This window comes from Dreissena polymorpha, chromosome 13 (genome assembly GCF_020536995.1).
Source record: "Dreissena polymorpha isolate Duluth1 chromosome 13, UMN_Dpol_1.0, whole genome shotgun sequence".
Classification (NCBI taxonomy): Eukaryota; Metazoa; Mollusca; class Bivalvia; order Myida; family Dreissenidae; genus Dreissena; species Dreissena polymorpha.
Window position 1 is genome coordinate 29,879,138 of NC_068367.1, and position 12,222 is coordinate 29,891,359.

Below are 12,222 nucleotides of genomic sequence, written 5' to 3' on the forward strand. Positions count from 1 at the left end.
ATGCTTTCTATTGCATGTTAATTTATATGTTATAAATAATTGTATTATTCCCATTATTATTAAACCATTCAAATATAATGTCTACAATGAGGATTAAACTAATTACAATGTAATAAGAGATTTATGAATTATCATATGTAAAAACCAAAAAAAAAAAATTTTTTTTTTGAGGGGGGGGGGGCAGGGCGGAGGTTCGGGGGGGGGGGGGGGGGGCAGGGCGGAGGTTAGGGAGGGCAGGGCGCGGCGCCCTTCGATTTAGGCCTAGCTGGAGCACTGGATATATAATATGAAATTATTGAAAGGTATGTTATTAAACAAAATCAGGATCGAACTAATAGCACAATATGTAATAATTTAAGTGTCGTCTCTAGTCACGTGCTTAACTTGTGTACTCACTCAGCAGCTCGGTGTCGATCGCCCCACGTATAATTGACAGGATTATACAATAACATCAGAATGTATTTAAACCTGGATAGTTAATTGGTTCGCTGTAAGGCTGCGTTACACAGTACTGTTACTGAAAAAAATCGAAACTAAATAATGAGCACATATTTATAGACTATAGCTGAGAATATTACCACGATTTTCACATAAATGTTTATCACAGTTTTTTTCAAAATCTCAATGTTTTACAAGCTCAGCTCATTATTGCAATATCTAAATATTTCACTAGCTCAGTGTTTCAATATATAAATGTTTCACTAGCTCAGTTTTTCAATATCTCAATATTTCACAAGACAAGTGTTTCAATATTTCACTGTTTCATTAGCTCAATGTTTTAATATCTTGATATTTCACGAGCTCTGTGTTTCAATATCTCAATGTTTCACTCGCTCAGTCTTTCAACATCTCAATATTTTACTAGGCTTAGTTTTTCAATATCTCAATGTTTCATTAGCTCAGTGTTTCAATATCTTGATGTTTCACTACCTCAGTGGTTCAATATCTGAATGTTTTACTAGCTCAGTGTATCAATATCTCAATGTTTTACTAGCTCAGTGTTTCAATATCTGAATGTTTCACTACCTCAGTGTTTTAATGCCTCAATGTTTCATTAGCTCTGTGTTTCAATATCTTGATGTTTCACTAGCTCAGTGTTTCAATATCTCAATGCTTCACTAGCTCAGTATATCAATATCTCAATGTTTCACTAGCTCAGTGTTTCAATATATCAATGTTCTACTAGCTCAGTGTTTCAATATATCAATGTTTCATTAGCTCGATGTTTCAATATCACGATGTTTCACTAGCCCAGTGTTTCAATATCTTAATGTTTCACTAGCTCAGTGTTTCAATATCTCGATGCTCCACTAGTCCAGTGTTTCAATATCTCAATGTTTCACTAGCTCAGTGTTTCAATATTTCAATGTTTTACTAGCTAAGTGTTTCAATATCTCAATGTTTCACTAGCTAAGTGTTTCAATATATCGGTGTTTCACTAGCTCAGTTTTTCAATAGCTCGATGTTTAAATAGCTCGATTGTTAAATATGTCGCTGTTTCAATATCTGAGTGTTTCAATATCTCAGCACAGACTGATCGGTGACGATATTTATTACACACATGCTTTAAGCCCGGCTTTCTCATACTCTAGTGATTGGCGGATGACACTTTCATACACATTATGACATAAAATATTGCTGGAATATGACACAGTTTGTACATTTAAATGTTACGATTGGGATAAGATAATTCACATGTGACACAATAAGGCGTTATTGTTTGTTTACAGAATGTCGCTGACAACCTAATCGGGCTTTCAGGCTTAAGAGATATAACTTCTGCCATCACAGACAACATTCTTATCACCAAGTTGGACATCTCAGGTCGGTCGAACATTTCGATATAACATAAAATTGAGAAAAGTAACATGTTTCAATTTTATAAACTACATGCTTGTAATTTGTGATTGTTTCGTTTAGGTTTTGATTGTGGACGTTACCCTCTGCTCTGACCATTGTCGGTCGATCTGTGTGTTGCCTTTTTGTGTTGTAAATTGTTCAGTTTTACAACGATAATTGTGTTATGTGTGAATAGAAATGTCCAGTCATTACCATATAAAAATAGTAATACATATTCAATTGTAGAAATGAGCTATTGTCTAGAGGGTACAATATATATTTTTGGTTCCATAAATAAATGACATGAATATGAAAGATTTTGACTAACGATTGTAATAAACACCGATAAGTTAATATGATAGAATACGTTTTTGGTCTAACTAATTCATGTCAACTTATCTCTCATACCGACTTTATTATTTACATTTTTCTTTACATAACTTGCATACTTACAGGTAATGAAATAACAGACGAAGGCGCAAAACTAGTCGCAACTATGATTGAGGTACGAACAACTTTTGCACATAGGAAATGTACACAATTTAATATCATACACTTAAATAACAAGAAGAGAAAGAAGAGAAAGAAGTGTGTTGAAATATTTCTTAAATAATTATAATTGATATTAATTTCAAGTATGTTCACCATGACATCGTATAAAGACAGACATAAAAACTGTCGCTTTGTTGGGGACATTAATGACGTCAAAAATTGATAGCATAGTGTACACGAACGACATGCATACAATGATCGTCTTCTGTAACATAAGAAAGCTTGCACATGAGATAACATGTGCGTAAGGTGTCGTCCCTGATTAGCTTGTACGGACTTCATAGGCTCATCTGGGACGACACTTAATGCACACTCATTTATCCCGGTTTTCACAAAGCCAGGATCCAATATATGTTCAATAGTACCACGCCAATGCTCACTTCTATCTGCATATTAGCAACTCTTCGTATTAACCCATGTATGCCTAGCGTCTAGAAAAAAGGCCTTGGCAAACAGCGTAGACCCAGATTTTTATGTACAGGCGCGAACAGGTCTTCGAGAACTGCGCATGAATCACAACTGTATCCGAGAGGATGGGGCACTGGCAATAGGAAAAGCACTCGGTGAGGAGATATGGTCCTTTTTCTTCTAAAGTATATGCTCCTTACTTACATCATAATTAATAGGATTTCATGGGGCCGATTCGATCGTTATTTAAAAATATCACCGAACAATGTTTTACATTAATCAAGCCCAAACATCCAGGATGCTGATGGTGATACTGATGGTTATAACGATTATAGGGACGGTGATGACAATTATGAATATGATTATGATGGTTTTGTGTTGAAAGAGATAGTGACGATGGCTGTTGTGGTGCTGGTGGTGGTGGTGATGATGATTATTATTGTTTGAGCAGGTGGAAAATAACGGAAGTAGGACTTGTATACTTGATTAATAATAAACATAAATCAAAAATTGTATAATAGACCAATAACGTTTCTTACAAAATGTATATCCTTTTTGACTGTAGGCGTTAAGATCATACCAACAGAATGGCTTATTAATTACCAATTTATTTTCTTTTGAAGTCTTAATGGGATTTCAAAAACGAATACTCAATAACGAAAAACGGATCTTATATTACAGGTTCTGAAAGGGTTTGAGTTTGTTAAATAGCCAAGCATGTTAACAGAAGTCAATGTATGTTTATTGCCTTTTAATTTTAATTGACAATTCTATATTACCCTATACCCTAACGCAATTAACACTCATTCAACTTATGGGTAATATGTACACATTCTGCTTTACAACGTACAGCCATAGTCAATGGATTTCACAGTGAACTGTATTGTGCCAACGTTTAATCGTTTCAAATATAGAAAGACCGCTAACTGGCAAGGTTAATCAAATGGCTAATTGCTTCCATAAAACTATTGTTCGATAGCCATTGATTCGTTGTTTGAGGATAACTTATTCAATACGTAATCTGTGTGTTTGGTGAAGTAGATTTTCGGTGCAGACGAACATGCCAATGTTGCTTCTAACAAATGAGCTGCGCTCTGTGAAAATGGGGTTTAATGCATGTGCGTAAAGTGTCGTCCCCGATTTCACAGGCTTATTAGGGACAACACTTTCCACGTAAACTGGATTTTTTTTTGGAAGAAATTTTCTTAAAACAAAAAATATCATCAAAGCGGAAAGTGTCGTCCCTGAACTGCACATGCTAATCTGGAACAACACTTTACGCACATGTATGAACCCCCTTTTCACAGAGCACGACCCCAATGAATTCATAAATATAGTTCTTGTAGTTTCAATTTGATTATAGCAGGGCCCATATTTAACAACGGATTCTTACACTTAAGTCTTAAAAAATGAAAAATGTTCTCAAAACCGCTCTAAAAATGCTTAAAAGTACGGTCTAGCATGGCAGATAACTCCTATAATTACGTCATTCCTCGTTTATAAAAAAATATGTCAATGACATAAGCATGAGTTTAAGTCGAGGTTAAGTCTATCCTTTATACTCAAGTCTAAGAATACGACTAGTATTCGTATTATGTGCGATTAAAAATAATCATGTTTGAAAAATAATGATAACGGATTTTGTGCATGACTGTTCAGATTGATTTTGATAAATATATTAACATCCATATTCCAAACTTAATCCTTTATAGTTCGTGAAAAGTACATGTCTGTTTGCAATCTTAATTTAGAAGCATTCGCAACGTCAAAACTTAACCTTATCTAATGATGTATATTATGTTCAAAACTCTAAAAGGACGTGGTTACAGGCTAAGCCTTAATGCGGGGTTTCTTTTTACACAAAAATCTCGACTTATTTTACCTGGGCACTAACTGATACTGAAAGTTGTCAAGATACGACAGCTTATCACGTGCTTACATGTTACAATGCAAATAAAAATATGTGGATTAGTTCCTTTAATGTCATTTTTTGTTAGCTTTTAATAATGTGCAAGTTAAGTTTCTATATGGCACATCCTTTTTAGAATCATTAACTGGCAGTCCCGGATTTCCCCTTAGGCAGAGTAGGCAACTGCCTATGAGCCCCGTGACTTTTAAGGGCTCCATGAGACCATGACAAAATATTTTTTAGTTACATACTTAGCCATATCTCATAACTTGACAGAGTCAATTATTTTATAGCAATGTTATGTTGCTTGTAGCTGGTTTTCTAATTTAAACGAGTGAAATCGACTTGGCCCTTGCGTTCTAGTAGGCACAATGTCAAATAGGGGCCTGGGGTGGGGCCACACCTGTTTCACTGCCTATGGGCAGCCACGTCGCTAATCCATCACTGTTGACTGATCATTTGTGTTTGTAGTTAATAACAAAATATTCTTTTGTTTGCGTTGCAGAAGAGAACGTATATCTGCTATATTTGGACCTCAGTTGGAATCACATACGTTGTAAAGGTGCCGTAGCCATCGCAAACTGTTTAAAGGTTAGTGAGAGCAGTCGTCTCCCTTGGACTCGATTTGTTAATTAAATTAAACGTTACCCCCGTGTTATTAAGATGTAACTTCAATTGGAAAGTCATTCCAAGAAAGGAAAAAATCTTATGACATGATGTTCGCAGTCTGTATTAATAAACATACTTTATAAGATATAAGTGTTAAAGGGGCCTTTTCACAGATTTTGGCATTTTTTAACTTATTCATTAAATGCTTTATATCGATAAATGTAAACATTGGATCGTAAAAGCTCAATTAAAAAATCAAGAATAAAATTAAAAAAAGGAAAAGAACATTGCCCGGACCAGGTTTCGAACCAGTGACCCCTGGAGTCCTGCCAGAGTCCTGAAGTAAAAACGCTTTAGCCTACTGAGCTATTCCGCCGAGTACATATACTTCAAATATTTTATACCTTATATAAGCAATCTTCGTAATTTCACAAAATTTAACGACAAAAACAGAACTCTCCAAATTATTCAATCGTTTCGCGTTGCAACGCTTTATAATTTTTAGGTTTTATAATCGTCAAAAGATGCATATAATGGCTATATTAGACCATGGTAAATGTTCAGTATTACTGTTTCCTCACAAATATCATAACTAAAACGAAAATTTGCGAATCTGAAACAACTTTTTTCAATTTTGTCAATTTACCAAAGCGTGAAAAGATCCCTTTAACAATTTTTTGATGAACTTACGGACGGGCCCATGAATAAACCCTTGTTACTTATGGTCCTTGTATAAAATCTAGTATACTCAACACCTAATATAAAAATGTCGCAACAGCAGTATGAAACAGGTACTGCTTAACGTTTAAATTATACCGATTCCCTCTGCTTGTAACAGAAACTTGGCTTATGAACATCAAATGTGATTAAGTAAAAAATGTTTTCTTAGATATATAACCGGTTTTGGAATAACTCCGTTTATCAAACGTATGCGTGAATCCCAGAAGGTAAAGTTTTGGTTCAGTATATGGTTGTACTGCATATTTTACATAGTCCATAAAATACCTATTCCAGTCAAACGTGTGTCTTCAAAAACTTGACCTTGCCTGGAACGGCTTTGGCAAGGAAGGAGCCCAGGCTATGGGACAGGCCCTCGCGGAGAACAGCACCTTGAAGGAGCTGGACCTCACTAACAACCGCATCAACGCAAACGGCATGGCTCTCCTCATGGCGGGACTCAAGTATAACGAGACTCTAGAGGTGCTGAAGGTGGGTATAACGAGTGTTGGTAGGACCCAAAGTATAACGAGACTGTAGAGGTGCTGAAGGTGGGTATAACGAGTGTTGGTAGGACTCAAGCATAACGAGACTGTAGAGGTGCTGAAAGTGGGTATAACGAGTGTTGGTAGGACTCAAGCATTACGAGAATGTAGAGGTGCTGAAGGTGGGTGTAACGATTGTTGGTAGTACTCAAGTATAACGAGACTCTCGATATAAGTATAACGAGACTCGAGGTGCTGAAGGTGGGTATAACCAGTGTTGGTAGGACTCAGGTATAACGTGACTCTCTATATAAGTATAATGAGACTCTCGACATAAGTATAACGAGACTCTCGAGGTGCTGAAGGTGGGTATAACGAGTGTTGGTAGGACTCAGGTATCGAGACTCTCGAGGTGCTGAAGGTGGGTATAACGAGTGTTGGTAGGACTCAAGCATAACGAGACTGTAGAGGTGCTGAAGGTGGGTATAACGAGTGTTTGGTAGGACTCAGGTATATCGAGACTCTCGAGGTGCTGAAGGTGGGTATAACGAGTGTTGGTAGGACTCAAGCATAACGAGACTGTAGAGGTGCTGAAGGTGGGTATAACGAGTGTTGGTAGGACTCAAGCATAACGAAACTGTAGAGGTGCTGAAGGTGGGTATAACGAGTGTTTGTATGACTCGGGTATATTGAGACTCTCGAGGTGCTGAAGGTGGGTATAACGAGTGTTGGTAGGACTCAAGTATAACGAGACTATAAAGGTGCTGAAGGTGGGTATAACAAGTGTTGGTAGGACTCAAGCATAACGAGACTGTAGAGGTGCTGAAGGTGGGTATAACGAGTGTTGGTAGGACTCAGGTATATTGAGACTCTCGAGGTGCTGAAGGTGGGTATAACGAGTGTTGGTAGGACTCAAGCATAACGAGACTGTAGAGGTGCTGATGGTGGGTATAACGAGTGTTGGTAGGAGTCAAGTATAACGAGACTGTAGAGGTGCTGAAGGTGGGTATAACGAGTGTTGTAGGGCTCAATTATAACGAGACTCTCGATATAAGTATAACGAGACTCGAGGTTCTGAAGGTGGGTATAACCAGTGATAAACTTAAGTATCATGAGTGTATTCAGGTATGTTACATATGTATTGAACTTAAGCAACACGAGTTTCTTCCAAGAATAGTTGGATTATAGGTGGTCTTAATATCAAAGTCATACAATTAAAAATGTTAAATACTAAATCAAGCAACTGCATTTTGAAATGTGTTAGGTTGTTGTGATCAAGCAGTAGTTTTATAATAATAAAAGGAAAAAAAAACGTCCATGTGCAAAACGTGTGTGTGTATTAACCCATTTATGCAAAGAGTCTAGAAAAAAGGCCTTGGCAAACAGCGTAGACCCAGCTGAGACGCCACATGATGCGGCGTCTCATCTGGGTCTGCGCTGTTTGCTTAAAGGAATTTCTGTAAGAAATATTCTAAATATAGAAATTAATATACTAGACATCCCTAATTTTGGAAATAAATTGATCCAATTTTGAAGGATGGGAGAGTCCACTAGGCATAAATTGGTTAATATATACTTGACGTGTCGTTATTATTTGCAGATTGGACAGAATCCCTTTAACAGCGACGTGGCCAAACATTTATTGATGATACTGGAGCAAGCTGAAAAAAGTGCATTAATCTTGGTAGAAATGTCAGTAAGTGCATGCGTACTTAGCCATTAGATTAGGGGCATCATTACGCTATATTTAAATATTATAGTAACAGCTAATCAAATCATGTTTACAGTTTTTACATCGTGACAAATTGATTTATTACGACATTCATGATTTCAAACAAACCTTTATATATATATATTTAAATGAAAGTACATGCACGTCTCACTACGATTCCCCATGACCAATTCCAAACCTAGTGCAAACTAATTGAAACTAAGAGATCGTTTAGAAATGTGCTATAACTGAGATTCCGCTTTCGTCTACTGGTATACCTATTATAAACAATGACGTTCCATCACTGACTGTCGGACTTTATAATACCAATAATGCAAATTAATTTAATATAATTATAAAATGTAAGAAATGTAAAAGAGTGTAGCCGTAATTACATTCAAGTCGGATATGTCATACTAATATGCCCTTACCTGATTTAGCCATTCTCTGCATTTACCCTCTATTTCTTACATTTAATCAAATTCCTAACATGTACTTGTCATTATTCATACTCGCCATCAATTTCATCAATTACAAATCGTTTCTGGTATTATCTTACGATTCCCCACATTTACCACCAATGGCTCATATCTGCTCGTCATTCCTCGCATTAACCGATCATTTCTCACATTAATCCACCTATGCAGTAACTCATAATTTCTCCCATTTATCCATATAATTATTTCATCACATGGCCAATAATTGCTGATTTTCACGCGTGTACGTACACCGAAAAATTCTCGTATTTACTAACCCATTAATCACATTTACTTGCCATTGGTTACATGTAATCTACCAACAATATGACTAAAATTCATCAAATTTATCCACGGCATTCCTCGCATTTGCGTTCGCTTATTCTTCTACCTGACCTGACCCATCTTGTTTGTTTACGAAATCGTAGTTTGATAATTTGCGCGAAATATACGTCATTATAAAGTGCATTTTGGGAATGTTGGGTTAAAGGTACCGGTGGTTAAATTTCACTATTCGCGGTTTGGTAACATTGCGGTATATCCTGTTTATACAATCAACTTATCTTTGGCGGTTACTAAACCTGAATAACCGCAAACTTACCAAGTTTTAAAAGTTACCGAGCGGTAACTTTAACCAGCGTTTATACAATCGGATGCAGGACGTCTCGGTGGACGAAGACTTCATGGCGGTCCTGGAGCGGCTGGCCGCCAAGTCTCACCTGAACGTCAAGCACGGCAAGTTCACCCGGAAGGTACCCGTCAAAGAGTTTCGGCCCCCGAAACCGCCCCCTCGAGACCCGATAACCATGATCTACGACTACAAGTACGAGAGAGGGTACCGGACCCTTGACCTGCTGATGCAGTTGGACAAGGATAACAACTTTATTATCGATAGGCAGGAGTTCACTGACGGTCTCGCGGTTAGTGGAGAGTTGGACTGGTTATCATGTTACTTACTCGCTATAAGTGGAGAGTTGGACTGGTTATCATGTGACTTACTCGCGGTAAATGAATATTTGGACTGGTTATCATGTTACTTACTCGCTGTAAGTGGAGAGTTGGACTGGTTATCATGTTACTTTCTCGCTGTAAGTGGAGAGTTGGACTGGTTATCATATTGCTTACTCGCTGTAAGTGGAGAGTTGGACTGGTTATCATGTTACCTACTCGCTGTAAGTGGAGAGTTGGACTGGATATCTTGTGACTTATTGACGGCCTCGCTGTAAGTGGAGAGTTGGACTGGTTATCATGTTCCTCACTGACGGCCTCGCTGTAAGTGGAGAGTTGGACTGGTTATCATGTTACTCACTGACGGCCTCGCTGTAAGTGGAGAGTTGGACTGGTTATCATGTTACTTATTTATGGAAATCTTCATCTACCTGACACTTAACACTAGCATCTTATTCTAAGTCAGTCTACAAGTTGAAATCAGCAATGTGTTCGTGCTTTGTATATTAATTTGATGTCGTTTATTTTTATCTTTACTTTAAACAAGTCATGCACAATTAATAGCATAATATTGTATTCACTTAATCGTATGATATATGATGAAATTATGTGGCTGATTATTTTATGTTGAAAGTTTTATTCGCTTAAACAAGAAGACCTTCACATGTTTGAAATAATATTATTTCTGATATATGTAATTTAACCCAGTTATGCCTAGCGTCTAGAAAAAAAAGCCTTGGCAAACAGCGTAGACCCAGATGAGACGCCGCATAATGCGGCGTCTCATCAGGGTCTGCGCTGTTTGCTTATAGGAATTTCTGTGAGAAATATTCTAAATATAGAAATAAATATACTATACATCCTTAATTTTGGAAATAACTCGATCCAATTAAGAAGGATGGGCTAGTCCACTAGGCAAAAATGGGTTTATATACTTGTAAAAGATCCGCGTCGTGCGAAAATTGGTCTTATGTCATATGCGGCCAGAGCCGCTAAAGCATTCGCAGACAATGGAACCATGCATGACGTTAAAGCAGACAGCGTAGCTTCTCACGAGATTACACGATGTTGTGAAGGTTTGTCTGGATCTACGCTGGCCGCATATAGAATAAGACCTATAATCGCATGAAGCGGGTCATACCTCAATATTAGGCCAGCGTTTGTTGTTCTCAGCTGATGGGTATAGAGGTAGCGGAGGAAGATATTGACGACCTAATGGGCAAACTGGACCACAATGCAGACGGCAGCATAGACTACAGGTTAGCTGCCTGTTAGCATTAGTTTCAGAGACATTCCTGCTGTTATTTTGTTGATACCTTGTTAAATTTATATGAGTTTTAAAACGAAATATGTTTTAAGCATAGCTCTATTTAAAACCGTTTGGAAACAAACGCTATTTAGGAGAAAAAAAACAACAAATATAAACGTGCAAGAGATCTGATAAAGATTTAATTAACTTTAATTTGCGACTTAAATTACAGAATAAACAATAACAAATAATGAAGATTGAGGACATTTACCGTACTAGCCCACCTACCGTTTCAACCCCACGTCTTTAAATATGTGTGTGTATGTGTGTATTTCTTTCCTATGAGTATTTTATTCAAAATAAATATGTGAAGATCAACAGAAAGAAAAACTAACTTTTTGAATTTAAAGAAAAATGTATTGTCAATATTTAACAGTAATTGAAACACTCATTACACATCCAAATGTTTGAAATACTGTGATTGATTCATAGGGAGCTGGTAGAAGGCGAGAAAGAGTACGGCCATCGAGAGGGCCGCCACATGCAGATGTCCACCATCATGAAGATCCGGGAGCTCGCTAAGACCATGATGCAGTTCAAGTTCAAAGAAGTGGTTGACGCGGCAAAGAACAAGCCGGACGGTGTCGCCGCACAGACTGAACATGCGCCTAGTGCGGGCAATGGTGCCGGCGCCAGCGTTAATGCGGGAGCGGTAAAGACTTCCGGTTCCGGTACTAGAGCGGCGGTCAAGAAGTAACAAGATGACACATGGAAAAAAGTGTTGTCATCAATAACTAAGCTCAGTTATATCAATTTCATTTTACTTGATACATACATGTACAGCATGCAAATGCTATGAGGCATTTTAGAACTAAGTTGAATGAAATACCCACGTTACGTAAAGTGTGTGCCAATGTTTCACATATCATCTTTTCTGACATCTGAAATCATAGGATATATTGTGTTATATGTTAACGTGTTTAATAAGAAATTGATTTATTTGATTGTAGACGTGTGTGAATTTCAGAAAATAAGATGATAACTACGTATGAATACATGAAAACGCTCTCACACGTACGTTAGCGGAAATTTAAAAATACGCAACTTCAAAATGAAATTAAAAGGGCGGAAAGAAATTTAAAAGAATTTACTAAAAACACACATTTTGTTTATTAAGACATGTAAATACAAATTGATGTGGTGTAACAAATCTATTGTTGCATTCTTATTCCAAGCATTAAGGCGGCGATCGCTCATTTCCACACGATTTACAAAATACGCCGAGTACGTATTGTGAGTAGCTCTGTTTCGAAATCTGA

At 37.2% G+C, this 12,222-nt stretch overlaps 1 protein-coding gene across 1 annotated transcript; it reads left to right on the forward strand.

The window, feature by feature from the left end:
* Positions 1-1,724: 1,724 nt before the first annotated feature.
* Positions 1,725-11,899, forward strand: LOC127856244 (leucine-rich repeat-containing protein 45-like). The gene is made up of 9 exons (XM_052392337.1): positions 1,725-1,824; positions 2,295-2,344; positions 2,873-2,954; positions 5,214-5,299; positions 6,332-6,526; positions 8,120-8,215; positions 9,366-9,626; positions 10,828-10,913; positions 11,396-11,899. The coding sequence occupies exons 2-9, from the start codon at positions 2,336-2,338 to the stop codon at positions 11,658-11,660; spliced, it is 1,080 nt and encodes a 359-aa protein (XP_052248297.1). The 5' UTR covers positions 1,725-1,824; positions 2,295-2,335; the 3' UTR covers positions 11,661-11,899.
* The last annotated feature ends 323 nt before the right edge of the window (positions 11,900-12,222 follow it).

Coding starts and splice junctions, on each gene's coding strand:
- LOC127856244 (XM_052392337.1), top strand. Junction 2,955..5,213: donor GGCAATAGGAAAAGCACTCG/GTGAGGAGATAT, acceptor TTTGCGTTGCAG/AAGAGAACGTATATCTGCTA. Junction 6,527..8,119: donor AGACTCTAGAGGTGCTGAAG/GTGGGTATAACG, acceptor TATTATTTGCAG/ATTGGACAGAATCCCTTTAA.